Source organism: Pogona vitticeps, chromosome 3 (assembly GCF_051106095.1).
Source record: "Pogona vitticeps strain Pit_001003342236 chromosome 3, PviZW2.1, whole genome shotgun sequence".
Taxonomy (NCBI): Eukaryota; Metazoa; Chordata; class Lepidosauria; order Squamata; family Agamidae; genus Pogona; species Pogona vitticeps.
In genome coordinates this window covers 224175098-224202410 of record NC_135785.1, presented here as the reverse complement: position 1 = coordinate 224202410, position 27313 = coordinate 224175098, and the positions used below count along the sequence as shown (strand labels likewise).

Here is a 27313-nt window from a genome sequence, read left to right as displayed (position 1 = left end):
TCTTCTGGGTTTAATGTATGTTGCATTGATAGTGAATACTGTATTTTTCGCTCATAAGACACACCTGACGATAAGTCACAGCTAATTATGGAGCGAAAAATATGGTACATCGAAGGCAAAAAGGCAGGGAAAATGGGAGATTCGAATTTCCCACCCTTTCCCCTGCCTTTCTGCCTTCGTGGCAGCGCGGGACCACCAGGAGGTCGGGGAAGCCCTGGGAGACCTCCCTGGGGGTTCCCATGGCGGCGATTGGCGCCTTCAGAGGGCTTCAAGGGCTTCCCCCCCCAACATCGGAGGAAGCCCTTTGAGACCTCTGAAGGCAAAAAGGCAGGGGGAAAGGGCGGGAAATTCAAATTTCCCACCCTTTCCCCCTGCCTTTTTGCCTTCGGAGGTCTGGAGACCTCCTGGGGATCAGATTGCGGTGGCGGGGAACCCCCAGGAGGTCTCTGATGGCTTGGACCCCTCCCCCCGAGGTCCCCCTCCACTGTGCTCCAACCCCCAGGAGGTCTCCAAGGGCTTTCCCCCAACATCGGAGGGGGCCCTTGCAGAAGTATATTCACTTCATAAGATGCACACACTTTTCACCCCATTTTTTGGGGGAGGGAAGTATGTCTTATGGAGCGAAAAATACGGTATGTATTTTAAAATTTCTCCTGCAGCATTATTTATCCGTAGGTCTACATTGCTGTGGCATACAGCAGACCTGGTCAGTGTGTGGGCTGTGGGCAAAGTTATTTTTCCCCCTCCCACCCTCCCATTTCTTCTCTATTTTACTACATTCTGGCAAACAGGTTGGCCTACAAAATGAACAGTGATACCCCTAATATTGGGGAGGGAACAGTTTACTATCTGGAGACGTCTCCCCCTCTCAACCTAAAATTGATCTGGAAGGGTGAAAAGGGCCTGAATAACATTTTGTGCCCCCCCCCCAAAGCTTCTGGGATGCAATTTACCATTTTGTAGGTCAAATTTTCCTCCAGATGAGATACCTAGAGGGCCACATAATTACAGCAACAGGGTAGATATGCCCTTCTGAGGTTTGGCACCTTCTGAATCCTGGAATATCAGTCAAAAACAGAAGAAATAAGACAAAAACATTGTGGCACTTTAAAGACAAATTGCTACATTTTAATGTGATCTTTGATAGACAAGTCTGTTTCTACCTCTAAGGAAGAGAACTTGTCCATGGAAGCACACATTAAAATGTAGCAATTAGTCATTAAGGTGCCACAATATTTTCTTCTTTTGTTTTTTGTCTGAAATACTAGCACAGAGTGAGTACATTTCCTTCTTTCCCTCTCCTCACCCCAAGCTTTTTTTAATCATTGAAATAGAAGAACAACAGATTTTTTTTCAAAGCATACAGGACCATGTTCTGTGTCCCAGAGTTACAGATTTTCTCCAAGTGCTTTGTGACTGATTAAGAAAAAGATGCTAAAGGTTTTCATTTAACTAAACAATATCTTTAATTTCTGGCCTTAAATGTATTGACAGAACAGTTATTTCTTTCCCATAGGTTGGCAAGGAAGGCCTGCAGATTTGTGTTGAGATTTGTGGAAGTGCTCTCCAGCTAGATCTTCGTGATGATCCAAAAATGAAATGTTTGATATACAAAACCATTGCTCACTTTTTGCCAAATGACCTGGAGATTGTCAGAACATGTGCTCTTTCTATCTTTTTTCTTGAGTGCACTTTGGAGTCATATTATACTGTTGAAAATCTATACAAACATGCAGATGAAGAGTACAATGAACAAACCAGTTCTGTGCAGAACCGTGTGCGATTTGAGTTGCTTCCCATTTTGAAAAAGGGGTTGTTTTTTGATCCTGAATTCTGGAATTTCTTGATGATCAAGGAGAACTGTTTAGCACTGCTAAGAGAAAAAGCATCAGTTGAGTTGAATGCAAGTACACTGGAGCATGGTTTGAATGCACCAAAGACTCGTCAAGCATTGCGTGGAGATCAAGCCTGTGTGGCCGATATAAATAATGGAGAGTTAGACCATGAAGAGGCTTCTGGAGCACAGTTGAAATGTCATGGTAATTCCAAAAAGAACCATGTAGCTCTTGGTTTGTCTAAAGTCGATCACAATGTACCAAGGCACCGTTGTGTGTTATGTAACAGGGAATTTCTTGGTGGTCACATTGTGAGGCATGCACAGGCTCATCAGAAAAAAGGCAGTTTTTCATGTGTTATGTGTCACAGGAGATTCAGGCAAAAAGGAGTAATGCTTAAGCACTTGAAGAACCACATCAAGAAGATGACAAGGCATCATCTTGCTGTTTCTTGTCATAATCAGGAACCCCTTGATATAAATAAGATAAATTATTCAGATACAGATGTCTCTTTACAAAATGGGAACTCTGAGTCCTCTAAAGATGACAAAATAGAGGTCGCCATTCCAAATACTGATCAGGAGAAACAGACTTCTGAAGTCACCTTGGCTGTAACTGAAAATCACGTTAGTGACCACGATAGTGTTTTTGAAAATGGTAAAAGTGGTAACTGTTCAAATAACACTCCTGAACCAGAAGCTACAGAAGGGGTGCCCGAAACTGCTAGTGATCTGAATAGAGATGTCCCTACAGTTCATAAAGTAAATGGTGTATTATGCTCTCAAAATGACTTGGACATTCAGGACCAAGCAGGTAACTTCAAGTGTCCTGCTAATGGCTGCATTCGAGTGTTTAAAAAAGTAAGGTGTCTGAATAAACATGCGCGGAAAGCTCATCCCACTGATCTGAAGGTGCAAGAGCATATAATGAAGTGGAATAAGGGGAAATGTCGGTTTTGTCAGAGGAAGTTTTTAGATTCTCAACATTTTATTGACCATCTAAAGCAACATGTTTATCCAAATGTATATTTTTGTTTACATTTTAACTGTAATCAGAGATTTAGGCTGTCCACTGAGCTTACAGAGCATATGAAAAGTCACAGTGAGTTTAAAGCTCAGTGTAACTTTGCAGAATGCTGTAAACTTTTTGATGATCTTTCCTTGCTCTATGAGCATGAAGCTCAACATTATTCACAGAAAACAGATTCTCCTGAAGAAATCAGTGAAAATAATGCTTCAGGTCCTGCTTTGGAATCCCAGTGTAGCATCCAGGAAAAAGGAAGCAACAGTAATGAGCAGGAGGCTGGGATGGACTTGCCAGTTCCAACTTGGAAAGCAAGAAAAGATTCTACAGAACCAAAGACTTATATCCAGAGTGAGAAAAAAGCAAATAATCTAATTCAGAATGGAAATGAAAATGTATGTGATGGCATTGCTACTGTTATGACTTTGATAGACCAAAAGATACCTGCAGTTGAGCCAAATTTGGAGAATAGCAATGTTACTGACCAACTAGTTAATGGGCATAGTGAACTGGAACAGACTACTTCAGCTTCACTGGATGCTGATTTGGAAGGAGTGACTGACAAAATAAGGACAGAAAATGGATCCGTTCTACCTGTTTTACAGAACTGTACTGACATACCACCAAACAGTGTTTCTGCAGTCTCTCAGTCACCTTCCAAACCAAATCAGATAACAAAAAATACTACATACGGCTTAATTTTAACAAAGCCTTTTGTTAGACCATTGCCTCCAAGTTATCTTGATGAACAGTATATTAGCATGCCAAAACGAAGAAAAACGTTGACTGAAAAAGTAGATGCCCATTCAGAGCAAGATAAAGCTGGTAGCAAATCAGAGCGATTAAGATGCAGCAAATGCCTGACCACCTACTGTAACTCAGAAGCACTTCAGCTTCATCTTGCACAAAAGAAGTGTCGGACACTCTTTGGATTCGATTCAGATGATGAAAGTAAGTCATATGATACGTCTACTAAACTCATACATGTTAGCTACTTACTCAGTTCAGAGTAGTGCTTCATAACTGTTTGCAGAGGAACAGACTTACCAGTCTGTTGTGGTAACATCAACAGTGAGTCTTGTATCATTTAACACAGTGGTCCCCAACCTTTTCCGAACCGTGGACTGGTTGGGGGGGGTGCGGCACACTCGTGGGGGGTGCTCACAGGGGGGCAGGAGATCCTGCCTATGCCGCGGACCAGGGGTTGGGGACCCCTGATTTAACAGACTAACATTTAGCATAATATAAGCTGTCCTGGATGTTGCCCATAAAAATGCAAAATGGACCCTGTAACGTTCACCCTTACCATGTTAAGTAGTTATGAATATTCATGTTGTAGGCTAATGTTGGTAGGAGGCAGAGCTGAGAGAAATGTAATAAAGAGGTGGAGTCAGGCAGACAGAGGGGGTAGTAAGTCAGTCAGAGTCAGAGAGAGTGAGAGAGTGGAGAAGGAGATAAGAATGTGGCATTTGGGAGATCTGAGGTGTGATTAGTGGCGTTCGTCCTCGTGCCCCTTGCCTGACCGTCCAGACACAGAGCACACAAAGGCAAACTACTACTCCTTTTTACCCTGCTGCCACCAGTTGATCACTAATTCAACTTCAGTTATGGAAGGATGAAGATTCAGGTCCAAACTTCACTGTCTTTTAAATAAAACACTTATTGATTACAGATGTTATTATTAATAATCATAGGTAACTTCTATTATCATCAATCACAATCTTCTATTTGTTATTACAGTTCTTATTCACTTTTCACTCTAATCACACCTCAGATCTCCCAAATACCACACTCTATCTCCTTCCCCACTCTCTCTGACTCTGACTCACTCTTACTGATCCCCTCTGTCTCCCTGACTCTGCCTCTTTATTACATTTCTTGCGGCTCTGCCTTCTAGCAACATTAGCCTACAACATGAATATTCATAACTACTTAACATAATAAGGGTGAATGCTACAGATCCATACAATCACATGTCATAATAAATTCCTTAGCCTATAAGCTGCTATGAAATTGTTAGTTTCATTTATAAATGAGCCTTGGGCTGTATACTCCCAATATTACCTTGTTTCCTTTGTCACCTTGCATAGTTAAAAATTGGAAGGGTATTATTAAAACCTGAAGGTGAGTTGCCTGTTTTTACAAATATCTCTTACCACAAAGGCAAAGCATCTGTAAGGCTACTTTCATGTTTTCTTGTTTTTACACATCTCAGTATATTAATAACAAAGTACATTTAGTTTCACATGGTGTGCAATTGACCTAATGGAAAAAAGAAAAAGAATGTGTAAACCTATATTTGAATATTTAAGGAAAAAGCATTATATAGGAGATGAATTGGGAGAAAGGCTAAATTATTCTCATATTTTGCTGGGGGGCAATGTGTAGCCTGTATAATTAAAAATTGTAAACCGCCCGGAGAGTGCTTGTAGCGCTATGGGGCGGTATATAAGTCCAATAAAATAAATAAAATAAATAAATATTTGTTTATTGTGGTCTCAGATGACATTGGTCTCAGTCCATTTCAGGCTTAAATAAGGAAAAGAAGAAATAAGAGACCAAATTGCACAGGCTGTTCTCAAAGAAATCTGACCTGTTAAATTTTCTGGTAAGAAATTTTGTTGCAGTTGATTATTGAGGGTAAAACAAATGGTAAAGGAAGTGCTAGAAGAACAAACTAGATGCCAAGCGTCATTTAGAGCTGCTGTGTCCAAAGTCAGAATAGGAATATCTGACCTCTAATGGGAGAAGAACTAATAATTAGTTAGTAATGGGTAGTTAGTAATTATTTTTTAGACTTTGCTTCAGAATTATTAACTATTTAAATTCCATTATAGAACAGGAATCCAGAATATTAACCAACATGATTTGTTTTTACAGGTGCCTGATCAAATAGTGTGAGAAGACTTCTCAGTTGAGAAGTGGTGTGATGGAAACCTACAATGTTCTGCATCAATTTGCTTTTCCCTTGTTGGCCTTAATTATCAAGAAATCTGACGTTTTTAAAGAAAATAATGATCTTTTTCACAATAAAAGCACACTTGTGTCAGAACTGAGTGGCAGCAAAAGTTGTGCAGATTTCAAACCCAGAAAAACTGTGTTAAAGCTCCCAAAGTACCAGTTATCTAATACTCACAAGATCCCACATGGTTCCCAATATAAGTAAGCTGATATTGCAGCAACACACTGAATAGCTATTGTGCTGAGTGGTAGCTGTTGCCCTACAGAGAAATGCCAGGGATACATGACCCCTTCAGGAGCATGTTTAAATGAAGTCTGACAACATTATAATCTGATAGTTTGAGTCATTCTGTAAAATATTGCTGGGCCTAAATATGTGGTCAGTTAGAAGTTAATTGCTTGTAGCAGTTAATTTTGCATTGATGTATTTTTTACTTTGGCAACAAGTGAATGTAACAGGTAGTTGACCTGCACAGTCTGTCTTGGTAAAGAAGTTAAGGCATAATTAAGCTACATTCAGATACACAAAACTTCTCCCTCCCCATATCTGAATTGTGGAGAAGGTCTCGCAAGAATTGCTGGGGCAATGGGATCTACACAATTACAATATTTGGTACTAAACATGCAGTCTGAGTCACAGTGGTAAATGCACATGATAGCAAAGCCCCTGAACTGGATTTGGAGTCTAAAATTTCACTCTAATAATTTAGTAGTAGATTTGGTTGATATCTTTTAAAGGCTGATTTCTACTATAAAAAGTGTTACTCTAAAGAGAAAAAGGCCCCCAAGATACAAAGCTGACTATAAGGAAGGATAAAAGAACCTGGCAAAAAACTTTGTATTGTATCAATACAGAAAAACAGCACTGAATTTTCATTAAGCAGCCATTGCTTTTTATTTTGAATATAGTTATGAAATTGGTTGGTTCAAAAAATCCGGTGGTAGAAATTAATTCCAGGGCAGGAATTATTTTAGAAAACTGTAGGAGTAACTTGCACTGTGCCTTGAGAGGTGAAGCTTTAATCCCCTCCTCATAGTATACCGAAGGCAGAGCACTGAAATCCCAATGGCCCAAGTGAGTCTTCTGTAGAGAAGTCAGTTCACAGATTTTTGTCACAAAAGATTGAGACGTTAAGAACTCTTTCTGTATTTGCACATCATAAGAGGTTTAATAAATATATTATTAAGATGGATTTATATATTTTCAGAATTGATTGATGAATGGTAGGTAAGTTCCATTTTGGCCATTTGTAACACAATCCTGAATACATGTGTAGTAAGAGGTAAGTCCCGTTGAGTTGAATGGGCTTTATTCCAAAGTAAATGAACATTAGATTGCAGCCTTGAATTTCATCAATACTAAAGAAATACAAAGTTCATCACCAGTTTTGTTGAAAATATTAGGTGTTAAAGTATGAGTTTATAATACAATAAAACAGTGTTTTAACCATTTTAAAGTTACAGTAGGATTCCTGTATCTGTGGGATTGGTTGTGGTTTCACTTTTCTGTGATCTGAAAATATTAAAAGAAAAAAACCAGAAATACGTATTTTCATGTGGTATTTATCAGAGCTAGTCACTAGGATGGTCCCTGGCTCCCTCTACTGGCCAGTTCTGGTAATATATAGTGAAAATACTTTTCTAGATATTTTTCTTTTACCATACCATGTATAGAATACAGTTGTCCCCCGCTTAACGATTACCCCGTATAACGACGAATCCGCTTCACAACAATGTTTTTGCGATCGCAAAACGATGTTTTAAATAGTTTTTTTCCACTTTGCGAAGATCGGTTCCCTGCTTCGGGAACTGATTCTTCGCATTACGACGATCAAAACAGCTGATTGTCGGGTTTTCAAAATGGCCGCCGGGTGCTCAAAATGGCTCCCTGCTGTGTTTTTGGATGGATTCCTCGCTCTACAGGCACCGAAAATGGCTGCCCCATGGAGGATCTCCGCTGGATGGTGAGTTTTTCAGCCCATTGGAACGCATTGAACGGTTTTCAATGCGTTTCAATGGGCTTTTTAATTTCACTTTACAGTGTTTTTGCTGTGTAGCAATTTTCCTGGAACGAATTAACGTCATTAAGCGAGGCACCACTGTAAAGTTGGAAGGGGCCTATAAGGCCATCGAGTCCAACCCCCTGCTCGATGCAGAAATACAAATCAAAGGATATCTGCCAGGTGGTTGTCTTAAGTTTCTCTTGAATACCCCCAATGTTGGAGCACTCAACACCTCTCGAGGTAGTTGGTTCCACTGTCTTACTGCTCTAACAGGAAATTTTACCTGATATTCAGTCAAAACCTTGCTGTCTGTAACTTGAGCCCATTGCATGTCCTGCGCTCTGGGAGGATTGTGAACATATCTTGCCCTTCCTCTGTATGACAGTGTTTCAAGTATTTGAAAAATGTTATATCACTCCTCTATCTTTTCTCATGGCTAACCATGCCCAATTCTTTCGGCCTTTCCTCATAGGGCTTGGTTTCCAGCCCCTTGATCATCCTTGTTGCCCTTCTCTGAACTTGTTCCAGTTTGTCAACATTCTCCTTGAAGTGTGGTGTCCAGAACTGGACACAGTACTCAAGGTGAGGCCTAGCCAAGGCTGAATAGAGGGTGACTTGCATTTTACATTTTGTTTCTGACTTCCAGCTATTCCACCCAATTTTGTGTCATCCAGAAATTTGACAAGCATTCCCTGCACTCCTTCATTCAAGTTATTAATTAAAATGTTGAAGAGCACCAGACCAAGGACTGAGCCTTCAGGTACCCGACTTGTTACCTCCTCCCAGTTGGAGAAGGAGCCATTAATCATCACTCTCTGAATACAATTCTGTGGTCTGACATTTGATCTATCCAGCCCACACCTAAGCTTGCTAATCAGGATATAACTACTACTACAACAATAATAGTTATTGTTATTTATTGTCATTGGACGTATATAAACTGTATACACATACAACAAAATTCAGAAAGAACACTCAAGAGACCAGACCAAAACACACACACACTCATAACAATTCTAAAACCCAGAACCCTGCCTAAAAGCACAAAGTATCCACACATATCATGGGGCACTTTGTCAAAAACTTTGCTGAAGTCAAGATATACAGCATTCCCTCTGTCTATCAGGGACGTTACCTGATCAAAAAATGAGATCAAAATAGTCTGGCAGGATTTGTTTTTGACAGATACGTGTTCTAGGTGCTTGCATAGTGGCCATTTTATAATTTATTCCAGAATTTTCCCTGGAGTTGATGTTAGGCTGGCTGGTTTATAGTTCCCAAGTTCCTCCTTTTTGCCCTTTTTGAAGGCAGGAACAACATTAGCCCTCCTCCAATCATTTGGCAACTCACCCATTTCCCATGATTATAAGAAAATAATGGACAGCGGTTCTAAGAGTTCTTGAGCTAATTCCTTCAGTACTCTTGGCTGCAGTTCATCCAGCCCTGGAAATTTCAACTTGTTCAAGGTGGTAAGGTAGTCCTTGACTATTCTTTATCAATCTTCTGCTGCAATCCTGTCACCTCCGCTTGCACTTCAAATTTGTCTGGAGGTTCATAGTCTGTCTTATGGGGAAAAACTGAGCTAAATTAGGAATTGAGCACTTCTGCCTTTGTCTTCTATTATCATTTCCCATGCCCATTCGGTAGTTACGCCACTATTTCTTTTCTTTGTCTTTTGCTTCACACATACCTAAAGAATGCTTTTTATTGCTTTTAGTCTCACCAGCTAATCTCAGCTCATTCTCAGCTTTTGCTCTCTTAATTCTCTGCATTTCCTTGCTAGTTGTCTGTACTCTTCTTTGGTGACCTGGCCTTCTTTCCATTTCCTATACATCTCTCTCTCCCCCAATGTCCTTTGTGAGCTTTTTGTGAAGCCACACGGGCCTTTTTTTGCTGCCTCCCTCCTTTTTTCTTGTTGGAATTGTTTGCAGTTGTGCTTTTAGAATTTCTTTTTTCTTTTTCTTTTTAAAGAAACTCCCGCCCTTGGACTCATTTTCTTGTTAGGATCTCCTGCCATGGGACCTGACTCATCCTTGTTCTGAGATTATTAAAATTGGCTTTAAAAATCCAGCATATGTGTGTGGCTACACTCTGCTTTGGTTTCCTTTGAAATCAAGAATTCACTCTCGCCCACTCACTGCCACTTCCTCCACCAAGTCATCTCTGTTGGTTAGAATCAAGTCAAGGATAGCAAATCCTCTAGTTTCTTTCTCCACTTTTTGTAGGAGAAAATTATCAGCCACACAAGCCAGGAATTTCTTTGAAGGACCATGCTTTGCAGAATTTGCCTCCCAATAGATATCTGGATAATTGAAATCTACCATCATTGCTACACTATGTCTCTTTGAAATCCTTGCCATTTGTTTTTCAAAAGTTTCATCTGCTTCCTCCTTGTTTGGACGTCCGGTAGTAGACTCCAACTACCATGTTCCTTTTGCTGTTGTCCTAACTACCTTGATCCAGATACTCTCAATGGGACAGATGTTCTTCTGTATCTCTGTGCAGGAATGCATATATTACATATACTGCAATTCCACCTCCTTTTCTGTTCTCTCTGTTCTTTTTGAACAATTTGTATCTTTCAATTGCTGTATTCTAGTCATTGGAGTCATCCCACTAAGTTTCAGTTATTCCTATCAAGTCATATTTGCCCCCCTCAACTACCATTTCCAGTTTATCTTGGTTGTTCCCCATACTCCTGACATTCATATATAGACACTGGGGATTGTGTGATTTGTGGCCTGTTTGTCCTTGTACATTTAATGTTATTATTGACCCCCATTTGAACAATTTTGTCTGTTCCACTTATTGTAAGGCTTCATCTATCTTTAACTCTGTGCTTGTGTCTCCCTTACAATTCTGTTTAAAGCCCTCCTGATGAAGTTCATGCTGCTACCAAACACATTCTTCCCAGTCCTTGTAAAATGCAAGCATCTCTTGCTAGCAGTCCTTCTTCCAGGAAGCTTAGCCCGTGGTCCCAGAAACCAAACCCTTCATATTGACACCACCTTCATAGCCAGTCATCACTTGGAGTGTCTCACTTTCCCATTCTATTCTTCCTAGTACTGGTAGGATGAATGAAAAAACTGTCTGGGCCCCAAGTCCTTTAGTTTCCTTCCTAGAGCTTCAAAGTCTGACGTGATTTCTTCAAAGCTCCTCTTGGCTGTGTCACTTTTTCCCACATGGACAAGAAGAAAGGGATATGTATCTGTGGATTGTATGAGTGATGGCAGTCCTTTCATCACATCTTTTATCTGACCTCCAAAGAGACAGCATATGTGGCAAGTCCATGGATCTTCCTGGCATATTTCGGTCTCAATTCCACGCAGTAGGGAGTCTCCTACTACAACTACTCTTCTTTTTGTAGGGTGCAGGTGGAGTGACTGTATTATGCTGTGCTTCAGCCCGTCTAATGTATAAGGTTTGCTATTGTCTGTGGTTTTCAGCATCCACAGAGGGATGCTTGGAACTAATCCCCCATGGATATGGGGTCCTACTGTATATTTAGTATCTTGGATGCCAGAGAATGTTTATAAGCCTGTACATTTGAAGTAATGGTCAAAAGTACACTATGCTGAAATGTCAAAATTCAGCACCAAAGTAATCCAAATTAAAAAAAGAGAGAGAAAGGTTTATTTTATGCAAATTTTAATAATTTCTCTGTCCATACAGAGTTTATGACAACATATACACAGATATGATTCCTGGTTTTTTGCTACTGGTGTCATTAGAGATCTAATCGTTTCTGTATATTGATACCCCTGTATTATAAGCCAAAGTTCATAATAAATTTCGTATTTTATATTAAATGGGTGTCATTCCCAAATCTCAGCTTTTAACTGTGATTTAATTGATACGATTACCAGACTAAAGAAGAGCTTTGTCTAAGTATAGGTGTCCTAAAGGTAAAAGTTCTGCTAAATAAGAGGCAGTGCTTTAAAATGTAATGTGGTCATGTTTATTAAATTCAATTCAATTTTGGTCAGAATTAAATTATTACTGATTTTATGTAGTACTCATAATCAGGCATTCCTAGGTAATTTACCTGTTTGTTCCCTCATGTTTCATTGTTGAATTAATTTCCAACAAATGAAGAGCATTCATTGAAAAAAAAAATTTAATTTCATACCATGATAAGAGTAATTAGTGCTGTATTTGAAAATGTATAAGTCTACTTTAATGGAATCAAATGTGTGTAGAGCCCTATCCAGGAGTTACAGAAGAGGTAAATGAACACATGTGAAAAGGGGAATGCACTAATCTTGTTTTGTTTTTGTGTAAAGCAACACGTCTGAAGAGGAGAGCTTTGATAAATGTGGAGGCTGTCCTCCCCAGCTGAAGCTCTGGAAAACAAGGGTTCTGGTTTGTGTGGAAAGCCTTCTTGTGTAAAGGAAACTCCTCTTCAAACCCATTGCTTTGCATATGAGCAAAATGATGAAAGCAGGGGTGGGAAGGTGAGGCTAGCACATGCCTTTCTTCATGTGTTTCCCTATGTAAAATGTTTGAATTCAGCTTGTGACCCTGAGATTTTTTGATAATGTGGGTAGTAGTCAAGTAGAATCTTTTCCCGCTGCAACTGTATCTGTAATTAAAAAGGATTCCCACTAATAATAATAGTAATCACATGCTGTTGTTGATTCTGACTTATGGGGACTTTTTCAGGGTTTTTGAGATGCAGCCTATGCAGACGTAGTTTACCATGATCTTCTTCTAGGGGTGCTGTAGGGCTGTGTTGCTTGCCAAAAGCTACACAGGTTGGCATATGCCCCAGGAAGTACAGTGGGGAATCTGACTTGCAGCCAGGTACCTAATTCCCTTACACTTCTTAACTGCTACAGATTCTGAGACTTCAGAGCAGATTTGGGGAGGGGTCATGGGGTGTTGCAGGGAAAAAACATAAAGAAATGCTCCATTATGCATATGCAACTCTGCTTAAACAAATTTGGTCGTCAGCCTGTGGACTTTTCATTGCATGTAACTCAGATGCTTTAAAATAGAAATGGGTCCTACAGTGCTTGGTTGGGTACTGAGTATGTATTGATGGTGTAGCAGTGATAATTTTTGTCTACTTTAAGCTGGCTTTTAATTTTCAAAGTAAGAACGTGGAACAGTATAATCTCTGCCACCTTATGAGTCTGAAATTGTAGGCAGTTTTGATTCCTATGCATAACCATTTGTTGGGCATCAGAAATTTAGACTTACAAGTCCTTCCTGAGAAATGAGTTCAGTCTCATGAATTACTTCCCATAATATGTAAGATCAGTCATAAAACAGCAGTAGGTAAAATATAAAAATGAAAATGTGGAAGTTACCCTTCCATACAGTATAGTTGTATGTCGGTTTTGTATTTGATTTATTTGGCTTTTTCTAAAAGATTTTTAAAAATCTTTAAATTACTAATTTGTATAGAATTGTGATGTAAACGATGTGTTATACCATCACAGAAAATGCTTAGGCTATATTATACCAAAGGCTACTAGGATACTATAAACATATTCTTGCATTACAAAGTACAGGGCAGTTTTACTGGTACACAATATTGTACAGAAATCTTAAAATGGGTATGCAACTGTTTATTTTGAAACACTTATTATTTTAAAAATTAAACTTGTTCTTGCAGGAGAAACTGCATGGAATAGGAAGTCAATCAGTATGGCCACCCCAACTCTGTTACACATAAATTCTGTTCTAGAGGAAAATCTGTAGACTTGGCCCCTGCCTACTTGTAGGTATCTTGCAATTTTGCTAGCTGCTAAGATAGGCTGCTATATCTCCTCAGAGATGAGGAAGGTCATATTTGTGACTAGTTAATCACCTATTTGTCCCTAGTTAAGTTATGCATTGGTCACATAAGTATTTATCCAAGAAGCACGTTTCTGCTTACATTAAACTGGCTTTGGGACTACAAAGGCTGCTCCCCCTATTGATGGTCCAGTTTGGACGTCCTAGGATTAAATTTGTTTGCTCCAAGGCTTGCCAGGTGATGACTGGTATTTCATTGACATACTGCAAACACACAACCAAGCATTCACTTTTTAATAGTTTCTGTGCTTAGAACTATACTGTATATTATGCATGGGTTCAGTCAAAATGTTAAGTCTGAGCTAGGGTAACTGGAAGATTTAACATTCCATCATGTTCTTACATGATGATGTTCATTATCTGCCTCCTCCCTGCAGTGTTCTGTTTCTTGCATAGCTCATGTACTGACACCCCACTCATCTTTGTCCAGAGAGAGAGTATTCAAGAAAGGAACTGTCACTGCACTGTTTAGTTTCCGTATCTGGAAACGTTCTGTGACAGGTGTTTTCCTGTGGTCTGGAAGGATTAAAGCCCAGAAGATAGCAGAAATGTCATAATGTTACACCATGTTTTACCAGCCTGGAAAGAAGTAGTAATATGAACTGTTTATACTCAGCCTGAGTGGCTAGGCAAGTAGTACACTACATGATTTAATGTTTTCTAAATGTCCAATGTCAAAATGTGGCACAATACAGAAAATGTGCACTATTTCATGCATCTCTTGAACCTGACTGTTTATCACCTAGTTATCTGACCCTTCTCCCCCAGGATAACACTTAGTGCCTAAAATGCATCTTACATTACTCCAAATTCTGACAGTATTTCTGAATCATAGTCTCTGCTGGATTTGACAGATTTTTTTTAAAAAAAAATGTTTGCAAGCTTCTGTTACTACATACATTTGATTCCCAGTAAAGGTCTTGTAAAAAATCAAGTATTACTCTGTGGGTAACCTCTCATTGATATCTGTTTTGTAGAACAACTTTGAATTGGTTACTTGTGGGAAAGGTCACTGGTACTTTGGTTTAGCCATATTCACTAGAAATTGTATAGTTTTGATCATGTATAGCAAGAAGATTCAGCAGTACTTCTTGTTTAATACAAAGGGGCAGGAATTAAAGGGGGTGTTTTTTTAATTTATTTTGTACTGTATAACACCTTGATTAAATGCAGTGTGTGCATTTTGGGACTTCCGTTTAATTTGTAAAGGCTATTATAGGTTCAGCAAGTAAGGAAATTTGTGCTTCCTTCTTGAATGTTAAATTATTTTATTTTGCATTTTATATGAGTACAAATTTAAACTGAGCCATCAAACTGCAATAAATCAACAGTAGTGTTTCATTTTAAACCTTTTGTACTGTACATAGAATTGTTCAATAAAATACTGTCTGTTATTAAAGGTGAATTTATGGTGTCCAGGATTATACAGTACCTACAAAATATTTAGCTACAGTCATTATATTATTATGCAACAGCCAGCATGGAATTACATTTTGTGTGCTGGAGGCCCAGTCATGTTGTGTAGCTCTGATATGAAGAAATGAAGAACTTTGGAAGGGGCCTAGCCCCAACCCACCCCTGGCAGATACTGTGTTTACCTTTCTAATTTCTGGTACATCCCTCTGTGGGACGTCTGCTGTGCTAACAGAACCTTATTGCTAGTAGATAAGATATATTAAAAGAACTGATATGATATGCCTCCAGACCTGTGTTGCTGTTGAAGGGTGTCCAGGGAACATTGTTACACTCATGGTTTGCTTTTATGCTTCCTATTGACATTTACATTGCTGAATTGGACAGGATATTTGGAATACTACATCTAGCAAGACTAGTATCTGCTGCAGAGCCAGAGGTTGTGAATTCAATTCCCCACTGTGCCTTCCTGATACTGGCTGGACTCAAAGATCCATTGGGTGCCTTCCAGCTTTGCAGTTCTAAGATTATTCTACATCTCAACAATCTAATGAATACATTTATTATAGCATATGCACAAACCAACAACACAAAGTTTCACAACCTGCCACAAATACTATGCATTTCCAATTTTAAAATTGTCTTCTTTGCAGAAGCATCACTTGTCAGGTTTCAACCAGTTCTGCCTGCAGTACAGACAAATTGAATATAGTTACCATGAAGTGAATCATAATAGTGATATCCAGGGTGGTGTAGGACTCAGGAGACCTCAGTTCAAATACGTTTGGCCATAGAAAGTCATAGATAGAGACTCATAAAGGCATTCATATCTCGCATCAAAAGTCCTGTTTGGGCTGCTATCAGTTTGGACTTGAAGGGATATAACAGTTTATCAGATGTATACAACTATCTTCATGGTTTCAGCAATATGGGTGTAACAAAAGGAAAAAAGTGAACAGCGTAAAATGTCAATAGATCATATAGTCACGCCTTAGCTCTAGAAGTGAGAAGTGCTTTCCAATGGGGGGGGGGGGAAGGAAATTCGCCAAACATTAACGAAGACTCAGAACAAAGCCAAATTAAGTTTGCACACGTTTTAGAAGGTGCTCTAACGAATCCAAGCATTTAAAACAGTTTCTGATTCTTCGTTAATTTTTGGTGAATTTTTTTCTCCCCCATTGGAATGCATTGAAGTGCCTGTTTTGACAGCTGTCAAAATCGGGTTCAATGCATTCCAATGGGGGAGAAAAAAATTCACCAAAAACTAACGAAGCGTCAGAACAAAGCCAAATTAAGTTTGTACACGTTTTAGAAGGTGCACTAACGATCCCAAGCATTTAAAATCGTTTTTGAACCTTTTAAGACACACTTAAAATTGCAAAAACGGATATCGCAAAACCATTGGAATGCATTGAAAAGGTTTCAATGCATTCCAATGGGGGAAACATTGTATCGCTTAGTGATGTTTCCTATGGGGATTTTCGCTTAAGGACGGCAATCCGTTCCCATTGGAACGGATTAACCGGTTTCAATGCATTCCTATGGGAAATGGTGTTTCGCTTCGCGATGTTTTCCCATAGCAATGTTTTTTGGAACCAATTAACATCGTTAAGCGAGGCACCACTGTAGTTAGTTTACCTCAACAGGCACTTACTCTTTCAATACATTCACTCACAGACTCAGGTAATAAGAATAAATGCTTCTGTTTATTTACAGTTCCTTATAGGGGAAAAAACATTGTGTGTGAAAAATATCAACTGGTTACACTGAATGAGCTTAATTGGTTAGCTAGCTTCATTACTGACAGACTGGTTACATAACTGACACTTCACTCTAACTGTCCTCTTCTGACAGACTCCACTGCTAACACCGACAGAACTGACAGTGTCAAAAAGAATCTGAGGAAGAAAGGGAACTACTGGCTGTTGCTGGATTGATTGACATTCAACCCACTCCAGACAAGCCCTTCCCAGCCAAAAACTCCTTAAAGGCATCCTGTGTTAAGTTGCAATCTATCCAACATCTTCCCCTAAGAAAATACAAAAAGGAAGGAGGAAAAGGGAGCAAAAGGCGGGTGGACTCAACTAAACAAACTGCTGCTTGAGTCTGCAAGGCCGGAGCAAGACCTTTGAGTGACCTCCCAAAGGTCCTTTGGGAGGTCACTAACCCACGTGTGCGTGCTTATGTGCGGTCAACGCGGCGCCCACGAATGCTGGTAGGGTTTCTGCGATCTGTGAGATAGTTAAGGATGAGTCTCCATTGCCGACGGGAGATTCGCACCCGGCTGGCCGGCTCCCGAGTCCTAGACGGAGGTCGTCTCCGCCACATCGCCCCTGTTCTCCCGTAATTCGTAGCGTCGCCCCCGAGCCAGAAAGGACCTGACGGCACAAGACAACAACATCGGCCACGCTTATGACACTATAATGCGCCAGACTATAGGAACCATTTCTGAAGACTCATTTTTGGAGGCCACTAACGTATAGGGTCGCCGTCGATCAGCAGCGACTTGACGGATACTCCCGTTGCTAAGTATGAGACACTGGAAGGAAACAACAACTCTCTTGGCAGTCTTTCTGGCAATTCTTCCTCCGTCTCTTACAACAACATCGAGGGGAAATCCAGGTAGCCAAAGGCGGGCGACGGCAACTTTCCGGGGAAGCTAGTGGAACGATTGTTAGGCCGTGCCTGTTGGAGGCCGAGTCGATTTAGGCAGGACGCCGTTGGCGGCGAATGAGGGAACCTCGGAAAGGGGCGGGGGAGCGGAGGGGGAAGAGAGAGGAGGTGATGGGAAGGGGCGTCGTTGAGAATAACACATAAGAGGCGGAAGTGGCGTTGTCTCTCTCTCTCTCTCTCTCTCCCTTTGCCTCTCGGTTGCCAGGGTTTCCGGGAGCTGCTGCTGCCGCTGCTGCGCGAGAAGGCTCCGCCCCGCCCCTCCCCGTCTGGTGGTGGTCCCGGTCTCGCGCTCTGAGGGACGGACGCCCTCTCTCCTCCCCCCCCCCCCGTCTTCATCATCATGGCTTCGGCCTGGGTGGGGATCACGGAGCGCGAGCGCGACGGCTGCCGCGAGCTGCTGGAGTTGCTCGAGACCGACGACCTGATGGCCTTAGCGGACACGGTAACCAACCGCCTCGTGAAGCCCGATGACCGCCAAGGTAAAACAGGCCGTGTGTGGGTGGGTAAAGGGGGCCCGTCGTCCCAAGGGAGGGGAGAGGGAAAGCGCCGACACCCTCCTTCCCTTCCCTCCCCCCCCCCTCCATATCCCGCAAGGGCAGAATCTCCTTTCAACGCCAAGTATGTACAACCGACGAATTGCCCTAATGGGCCTTCCCTCAGTAGGGAGTACGAATCCCCTTGCTTTCGAAGGGGCAGTGAAAGCCCTCCAGTGGGGGAGTAAAAGCGGGTCTAGCCCAGGCAGCTAAGGTAGCCTGGCACCCATGGGCCCACGTTGGTGTCCAAGCCCTTCCCGCCAATGGGGACTGGAGTAGCCTGCTTGCTGCTTTTGGGTGTTTGGCTCCCTCAGGTGCACTTGGCTCTCACTTGAGGTTCCCTCACAGGACTACTTCTTTGCTTTTCCTGTTTTTTTCTCTGGTGCCATCGTGTAAATAAAGTTTTTCTTAAGAGACTCCCTGGTTGGACGTACTCCTCAAACGCCCACTGAAATTTATGGGGTATGTATGTATCTCTTGTTTCCTACTATTTAATTTAACAGGAGGCTCTATTTAAACAGAGCCTCCAGGTGCATGACAAAATCCTGAAAAACAAAAAGTTTCCCCATATATACAGAAAGGCCTAACCACTGTAGCTATCTGCCATTTTATTCAAATAAGTACTGGGAAGACAAACTGACTGTAGTAAGTCTTTAAAGTTTGAGATGGAAGAGGTGTATGTATATGAAAGAGAGATAGATCCTACCATGGTCTTGCAGGTATTCTAGTTTAGTGAACATATGTTTGATGTGCCCTAGTTTTCTTCTTCCTTCACATTTCTCTAAGGACGAGTTGCTTTGTTTTGAAATAAAATAAACCAAGGATTTCAGTCTGAAATCAAAGTAAGAACAGCTGGTGTGATTTTCTATAAAATGTCTTCTGAGTAAGAACCTACTCTGTAGCTTTTAAAATCTAGCCTTTGAAAGGCACCCTGACTGCTTGCATTTTTCAAAATTAAAAAGCAAAACTTGGGGGGGGGGGAAGATTCTGACTCTAAATAGTTCAAAGATAGTTGGCAACTGTGGGCAAAAATCTTGCTACATATCCTAACCTCCAAAATTGAACATTTGGGGCTTAGATGGCTGAGTTATCTCTAGGGCACTCATGAGTAATTATCAAAAGTAAAGTTTTCTGCAGTTTATTGGTTAGAAATGACACAAGGATTAGCTTCTGACTAAGAACCATGGGACATAGATAAATGGATCCATCAATCTCAGCCAAAAAAAAAAAAGTAGCTCCACATTTCAGTAGCTGATGTCACAAGAGATTGATTAAAGGGAAGTGTAATGGGTAACGAGCAATAATGGGGAAAATCTTGCATTTCCCCAATGCGTTATGATAATTCAAAAATCTAATTTGAGCCTTTTCAAGTGATTTACATATAGACTGTAACGTGACAATTTTTTCTTTCCATCCTTAAATTCAGGTAACAATGAAGTAATTTCTGATATTACTTAATTTGCAGAAGCCATACTTGCCATCTTATTGTATAGCCAAAGTGCTGAAGAGCTGCTGAAGAGAAAGAAGGTATTTCGTGATACAATCTTCAAGTATTTGGCAACAAAAGGAATTATAATGCCTCCTTCTTCTGAGAAGCACCAGCTTGTTGAGCGTGCAAAGCATTATTGGTGTGAGCAGCAGAAAGATTGTGCCTCAGAGCAAAAATATGCTAAGCCCGATGTATTGGTAAGTCTGTTGTTTCAGCTGCTTTAGAAATATTAAACATCAGTTTTGGGAATCACAGTTGCTTATTGATACTTTAATGTCCTGTTTAAATTGTTCTGTTTTGGGGTAGCTAGGCACAAATCCTTCAGTTAGAATTTTTTGTGTACTTGGCTACAGGACAAGAAGGACAGAGCCCTAGAGGTGTTTACTTCAGGTTTGTGAAATTTCCTGAAGTTAACTGATGAAGTGTCAGAGTGTTTCTCAGTCATGTGACTGCTACACATACCTGAATGTGCAACTGAAGTGTTCCCCAGCACCTGGTCAATTAGCCATAGCAAATTACACAAACCGTACGTGAACATCAGTAGTACTAAGGTTCATGTGTGATAAGCATTCCTGCCTAGTCTCTGTCAGTTTGTTAGTACTTTGGAGATGGTAGATGAGGAAAAGTTTATTGTGAGTGATTTGCAGGAAAAGTTGGCAGATGCTGGAAGACCTGTGGCAATATATCTGTTTCAGAAGTTCACATTTTAGAAGAATACTTAATCTGGCATTCTCTCACCTGCAATAAAATTAAGATTGATTCAAATACAGTCATGTCATCTTCTGGTTGCTGCACAATGGTGGAGGGCAGGGTTTCATTTAACTGTGGCTTATTTTGTGGTAGGGCTTATATTACGAGCATCCTGAAAAATCATACTAGGGCTTATTTTCAGGTTAGGTCTTATTTTTGGGGAAACGGTAGGTCTGGCTATGGACAGTTTCACTTTATCTTTTCACTTCTGTTACTTCTAGGTGAGTAATATTTTGAGTTAAGAAGCTGATTAAATCCTCTGAACTAATGTTTGGAAAATATTTGCTGAAACTGTCTGAACCTCCCTAATGTATGCACACTTCAATATGATGAGAGGGGCAGAATGTGTCAGGGAAACTGAGAGCAGTACCATCAAGAGACTAGATTCTATTAAGAGTCTTGGTTCCTAACTGGGTCACCTAAAGCAGAATGGTTGAAGCTTGGACACCAAACTAAAATGCACTAACCTTCTCCAGAAATTAGCGGTCTCATCAGTGGAAAATACTTGATAGTTCCATTGGTGATGATGCCATAGAAATACTTAGAGGGCAGCCTCTGGGCAATAGCAGTAGTGAAAAATGGCAGTGGTGGAGCTTCTTTCATAGATAATAGCATTGACACTCAAGCTTACTTGTGTTAGTACTGCATAGAAAAGGGTAAAGGTAAACCACTTCTGAACATTTTACAAAGCCCTTTGTTGAGACAGTCCAAAATGAAATGAGAGATAGTGGTGGCAGATGAGACTCACAGAAAGTATTCAGTCAGAAATAGGAAAGAACAGAGGATAAATACAAGTAGTGCTGTTGCTTATGAAGCAGTTGGGTTAAAGCAGAAAGGACATCTGGTTGTTAGCGTGTACAGAGGGAAAAAGAAAGTATAGTATTGTGTGACACACAAAATGGTACTACAGAATCTGAAAAGTGAATCAAAGTGAGCTTGAAACTGAAAACAAAGAAAAAAAATAAAATGTTTGAATCTTGTCATATTTGGGGTTAAATAGACTAAAGTGAAATGAAATAGGACATTTTCAATAAAATAAGATAATTACAAAGTGTTCCCTTGAAGCATAGCAGAAGTAGTTGTATCATGTAATTCAAAGTTGGACAAATTAATATTAGTCAGTCTTCATGGAAAGTGTATCAGTATAACCCGCATTCAGATCTGTGATTCAATTACAGATTTTGAATAGGGAAAACAATGAAAGCTGTTATGCATTTCTCTAGGAGGAAATTGCTTACACAGCAAAATGGGATCTACTAATAATCCTGGGGGACTGAAATGCAAAAGCAGAAAATAAAAAGCAGAACCAAACATTGTCAGAGAATTAGTTCTAGGAGTAAGAAACCAGCAATTACAGAGTCTGTGGCTAAGTTTTTGTTTTGTATTGTAAGATCTTGCTTTTAATTGTTACTTCCTATTTTGTTCTTATTGTTGTTTCAATTTGGGTACGTAACCGAATGATAGAAAAAGAAAAAAGTAAAGCAGGAAAGTAAGTCATAGAATTCTGTGAAGCCAACAATTTGTTTATTGGAAATACATAACTTTGACAGCAGAACAAATGACATGAACATAACTGGATGGTCAGTGTAGAAATCAAAGAGATTATATAATTGGAGGCAGAAGTTGCTCTGCAAAAACAAGACAAGGAGCAGGCTGTTACAAAGAAATAGAATAGCAGCTCTTGGAAGAAATAAATCACCAATAGTAGATGGGATAACAACAGACTATTTTAACTACAGAGCCTGATTCTCTCAAAATCCTAACAAGAATATAGCAAATAGTATACTACATTTTTTTAAAGGGTGGGCATCAATTTGTACTTCGTAGGTTATAGGAAAGCCTTTGTCTCTGCAACTTTGAAAAATTATGGATTATTTTAAAATAAATGAGGGTTTTTCCATATTTGATTGTCCTGATGTTTAACCTATACTTTGGAAAGGAGCTGGTGTTAGGACAGAAAATGAAAAAAAAAACTGAATAGTTTCCAGTTGGCAAAGATGTCAGACAAGTGGGCATTTTATCTTCCTTCATTCTGTATGCAAACAAAATGAAATGTTGGATTAGGTTCAGATAAATAAAGAAGGTAGAGAAATAGTAATAGCTGAAGATGTTCAGATGACACCATTTTTTTTGACAAGACTTTACTGTGGAAGGTTAAAGTGTGTAAAAGCAGAATTAGAGCTGAACATTAAAAAGACAAAAGTAATGACTGCAGAAGAATGAGAGAACATTAATGTTGGCAATGAAGAAATCCAAATTCTCCAGAAAATAAAATGATTAAACTGAGGCTACCATACCTTGGATAGTCCATGAAAAAGTCACTAGTGCTAGGAAAAGTTGAAGGCAGTTGGAGAAGAGCAAGAGTTAACATAAGATGAATTGACTCAAGAAAGGAAACGACAACCATCAGTTTGCAAGAACTAAACTATTCTGTTAATGTTGGAATGTTTTGGGAGCATTTATTCATAGGGTGACCATAGCCTGAGAGATTGGATGGCTTAAAGGAGTATATGTTCTTTTAAAATAATGTTTTACTTTTTTTTGAGAAATGACAATTGTGATTCATCTGTATAAATAAGGAAATGATGGCTGTTCATCTTGTATCCTTAGTCATTTCCTTGAGCTCAATTATTCCTCAAATCCATTAAAACCACTGTTTCTGTGTCAGTCTATAGAAGAGGTAATAAGGAACCAACCCTGCTTAATAACTCTGTAATACAGAAGAGCAGCTCACAAATTTACTGCCAAGTAGATTTAAAAAAAGGGACGTGGTGGCACTGCGGGTTAAACTGTAGAAGCCTCTGTGCTATAAGGTCTGTAGATCTTCAGCTGTAAGATCGAATCCACGTCACGGAGTGAGCACCCATCGCTTGTCCCAGTTCTCACCAACCTAGCGGTTCGAAAGCATGTAAGTGCAAGTAGATAAATAGGTACCACCTTGGTGAGAAGGTAACAGTGTTCCGTGTCGCACTGGCCATGTGACCATGGAAGATTATCTTCGGACAAACGCTGGCTCTATGGCTTTGAAACGGGGATGAGCACCGCCCCCTAGAGTTGAACACGACTGGACAAAAATTGTCAAGGGGAACCTTTACCCTAGATTAAAAATATGTTATAAAATCCATAGCTAGAGGTTGATTGGGGCTCACACAGACAAGGTAAAAATGATGCTTGTTTTTCTAAAATAGAAATTTACACATCTTTCTTCTGACTAATAAACTTATGCCAACTAATAGTAAATATGGCATGTGCCTTTCTATAGCTCCAGCATTATCTGTGCCTCACTGAAAACACATTACAAAGCAGAGGTCACACCTGCCTTACTACTGCATTCCAAGTTCAGTGTATTTTTTTGGATTCTGTTCATCTGGCATTATGATACAGAAAGCATCTGTCACTTCTTAGAGATTAAAATTCTTTGCTTTATTTTTCAGAGTACTGAAGAGAGAAGGAAACAAGAAGACGACAAAGAAAGCAATGAAGAGTGTCACAGTCTGGGAGAAGAGTTTTGTCAATGGTTTTTTGGAATGTTGAACTCTCAGAACCCACAGTTTGGACAGCCACTCGAAGAATGGGGGCCACAACACTTTTGGGATGATGTAAAACTGAAGTTTTGTTATAATGCTTCAAAACAAAACATAGAAGAGTATGTAGGTGCTGAATTAGTCAGCCTTCGCTTATTGTCCTTAGTGAAAGAAGAATTCCTTTTCCTGAATCCCAACCTAGATGCTGGTGGCTTAAAGTGTGCAGTTTCAAAATACGGGTTAGTAGTTGTGGCAGTAGCCGGCACAGTTCATAGAAATACTTGCTGTTTGGGCGTATTTGAACAAATTTTTGGACTGATCCGCTGCCCATTTCGGGAGAACACCTGGAAAATTAAAGTTACACAGCTAAACATTGTTGGTCAGAATGCCATGGAACCTGGGACCCAAGTAGAAAGACCTTGTATAAAATATGAGCAGGAAGAACTTCAGGAATTCTGTGTGTCTAAGGAGCTTGCCTTGGTTGAGCCTCAAAAATTCTGAGTACTCTTTGTTTGCAAAACCAAGGGGAGAGTTTGTGATGTTGGAGAAGAAAAGGCACATGAACATACTTGAGCATTCAGTTAAGTTGTCTGCTTGTGTTCCTTGAGTCAGGATTTCTTGTTGGGTGATAAACCAAAGAATTACCTAAATTAGGGATTGGCAGCTGGTGATTGCTGGGCTCACTCTGTTTCCTAAAGTGACTTGATATTCTTGCTTGATAATTGAGAAGAGAAGTGAGCAGATGCTGAGTTCTTTCCATCTTACCACTCATTTTTACCCCACAGTGAGAAAGTGGGGAGGTAGGTGAAAGGAAGGGAGCACAGAGAGTGAAAACACAAAGCTGGGGAAATAATATCACTATTTTCTTGCTTGTTAGTGGCTTCCACATCTTCTCTTCAAGGTGAGAGGAATCTGAGAGAAGATGGATCTGTAGCAGCACAGGGTAAATTGTGGCTCTCCAGATGTTGTTGGGGTGCAACTCCCATCAATCCTAGTCTTCATAGCCAGTGATGAGGGACTGTGGGAGATGCAGCTGAACTGGATCTGGAAGAGCACAAATAGCCCACCTAACCTATGAGGGATGCAATACTACTTCTTGCCAAATATGGTGTAAAAACCCTTGGTTACTGTTTTTGTGAGGTATCTTTTCTTATACAGTTTGTCTTTCACTGTAAAGATGCACCAGTAGTTGGAAAGCCAGCACTAATGCATTAATGCTAGGTAAAAATTATGTTTCTGTTGCTTATTTTTAATATGCACTTGTCACTTAACTTTTTTTTAATGAGGAAACTAGAGTTAAAACTGCTGTTCATTTCAATGCAGTTGGTAACTATATGTAAAGGTTACGTTAAAGAATAGTTATGTAAAATTTCTTGCATATCCTAAATCTCAGGATTGTACAAAACAAAGCATTTTTTATTTGTAAATGGTGGTTTCATTTTTAGGTGATGCTTTAATTTGTAGAGAATGCTGTGTTAGCGACTTCTAGAAGCTAGACAAAAGTATTGAAGAGTCTATGGTACAATGAAGTTAAAATCCTATTGGTGGTTGTGTAAATTTTGTTTGCATAACTTGCTGCGGCTAATAACTGGGACATGTCTTAGTTAAGGTTCTTGGTCATCCAGTGCTTAACATGAACACGAGTGGAATTCTGACCAGTATATTTAATTTATGAATAGACTTATAACTGCAGCACTAAACTTTTAAAAGCCTTCATCTTTCAGAAGCTTTGAAACAGACAAATTTCACTCTTCTGCAGTGAAATGTTTTGAAATTGTTTAACTGGCTTCGTTTCATAATTGCTCAGACATAAACCACTTCTTCGTGTGGTAACCCCCCCCCCATAAAATATATGTAGAAGAATAGGCCTGATTTTTAAGTGATTCACTTTTTAAAGGTTGGTTCTTCAGTCCCCCCCCCCCCCAAAATGATAGCATTTGAAAGTTCTGAAGGTCTTGGAATTTTCTGAGCTGTGGGGTTTTTTTTAATTGTTTATCAATGAAAGCTATCCTGCAAACAAAGAAAAATGGCTATATAAACATTATATATATATATATTGAGAACTTAAAAACATTATTTCATGAATAAGATGGACTTATTTTATTAAGAAGTTGGTACAGTCAACAGATCTGTAATTGTCCTTTGCTACCCTGTCACTCTGGCTTCTAAAAAGGATTGGGCCTAGCTACTAGTTAGGAAAACCATATTCTGTATTGAGGAGGGATAAAGTCATAAGAGTACAGCCATAGGTTCCATCCTTGATATCTCCAAAGAGGGCTTGGGAGAAATCCTGCCTGAAACTCAGGTATGCTATTGCCAACTAGAGTTGGCAGTAGAAGATTATACATTCATCAGTGATCGGTGTTTATATGTTCCTTTCAGCCAACAATAAACTTCGTGACCTCTGTGGTTATCTTAATTCTATTTAAAACTGTTTCTGAAATTTTTAGCCTTTACTAACCATATGGATAAGTTCCTTTTGATATACAATATCAAATAATTTAGCATTAATAAATTACCTGGGCAAAACCAGTTTGTGGCCATCCAAGGACATGCTACTCAGATCTTAGTCACTTTTCCAAACCAGACATACATTTAGTAAAATATGCATTTCAAATACTTCATTTATAGCAGCCTGTACATTTGCAAGGAAGATTTAATGTTTGCAGGATTTTGGTGTAGATTATTTGCAGTGTGAATTATTATCTAACAGCATAATAACTTACATACATTGAAAAGACTTGCTGTATATCTAGAATTAACAACATCTTGCATTTATATAGAAATCTGGAGTGTTCAGAGTGCTTCATGTACATAATCTGCAAAGCATTGCAAAGAAGATCAGTATACCATCCATGGTGGGGTTGGCATGGGGCAAGGCTGAGACGAGATGTCATTAAGAGAACATCTAGTGTTTTCATAGTAGCTTTCAAAGAGGTAGCCATGGTAGTCTGTTTCAGCATGTTGATGGAACTAAAGAGAAATGGAGGGAAAGAACAAAGGACAAAATATGACATCTTAAAGGCTAATAAATTTGTTTCATTCTGAATTTTTGTAGATTAAAATCCACTTCCTTAGACACATGAAGTGCTTATATTATGCCACCTCTATTTACACATATCCACAGGTTGGTAAGGGTCTTGACCAGGTGAGGGTATGAACAGTAGACAGATAATTAGACACGGGATTTTCAGATTTTTTGAGGTACAAATCCCATAATTTCCAATTCTTGGATTTCCATCTGACAAACCTACACCTTCAGACACCTGAATGTGACTCACTTGGAGTAAAGGCCTAGCTTCATTAT

The 27313-nt window shown here is 39.7% G+C and overlaps 2 protein-coding genes across 2 annotated transcripts in view; both read left to right on the top strand.

Annotated features, from left to right (window-relative positions):
• ZNF654 (zinc finger protein 654) overlaps nucleotides 1–15029 on the top strand; it is a 32025-nt gene extending 16996 nt beyond the window's left edge. Inside the window, exons 8-9 of the mRNA XM_072993958.2 lie at nucleotides 1517–3809; nucleotides 5739–15029. Coding sequence (XP_072850059.2) covers nucleotides 1517–3809; nucleotides 5739–5746 — 2301 coding nt within the window. The 3' untranslated portion in view covers nucleotides 5747–15029. The remainder of the gene's footprint in view (nucleotides 1–1516; nucleotides 3810–5738) is intronic.
• A 952-nt stretch (nucleotides 15030–15981) lies between these two features.
• On the top strand, nucleotides 15982–26437 carry C3H3orf38 (chromosome 3 C3orf38 homolog). Its single transcript, XM_020811082.3, has 3 exons — nucleotides 15982–18189; nucleotides 19709–19929; nucleotides 23917–26437. Exons 1-3 carry the CDS (start codon nucleotides 18051–18053, stop codon nucleotides 24505–24507), a joined length of 951 nt encoding a protein of 316 aa, XP_020666741.2. The 5' UTR covers nucleotides 15982–18050; the 3' UTR covers nucleotides 24508–26437.
• The last annotated feature ends 876 nt before the right edge of the window (nucleotides 26438–27313 follow it).

What these genes read in the sequence shown, in the direction of transcription:
- C3H3orf38 (XM_020811082.3), top strand. Translation starts at nt 18,051, where the DNA reads ATGGCTTCGGCCTGGGTGGGGATCACGGAGCGCGAGCGCGACGGCTGC. An exon ending in GAAGCCCGATGACCGCCAAG is followed by an intron (nt 18,190 to 19,708) that starts GTAAAACAGGCC and finishes CTTAATTTGCAG; the next exon opens with AAGCCATACTTGCCATCTTA. An exon ending in ATGCTAAGCCCGATGTATTG is followed by an intron (nt 19,930 to 23,916) that starts GTAAGTCTGTTG and finishes TTTATTTTTCAG; the next exon opens with AGTACTGAAGAGAGAAGGAA.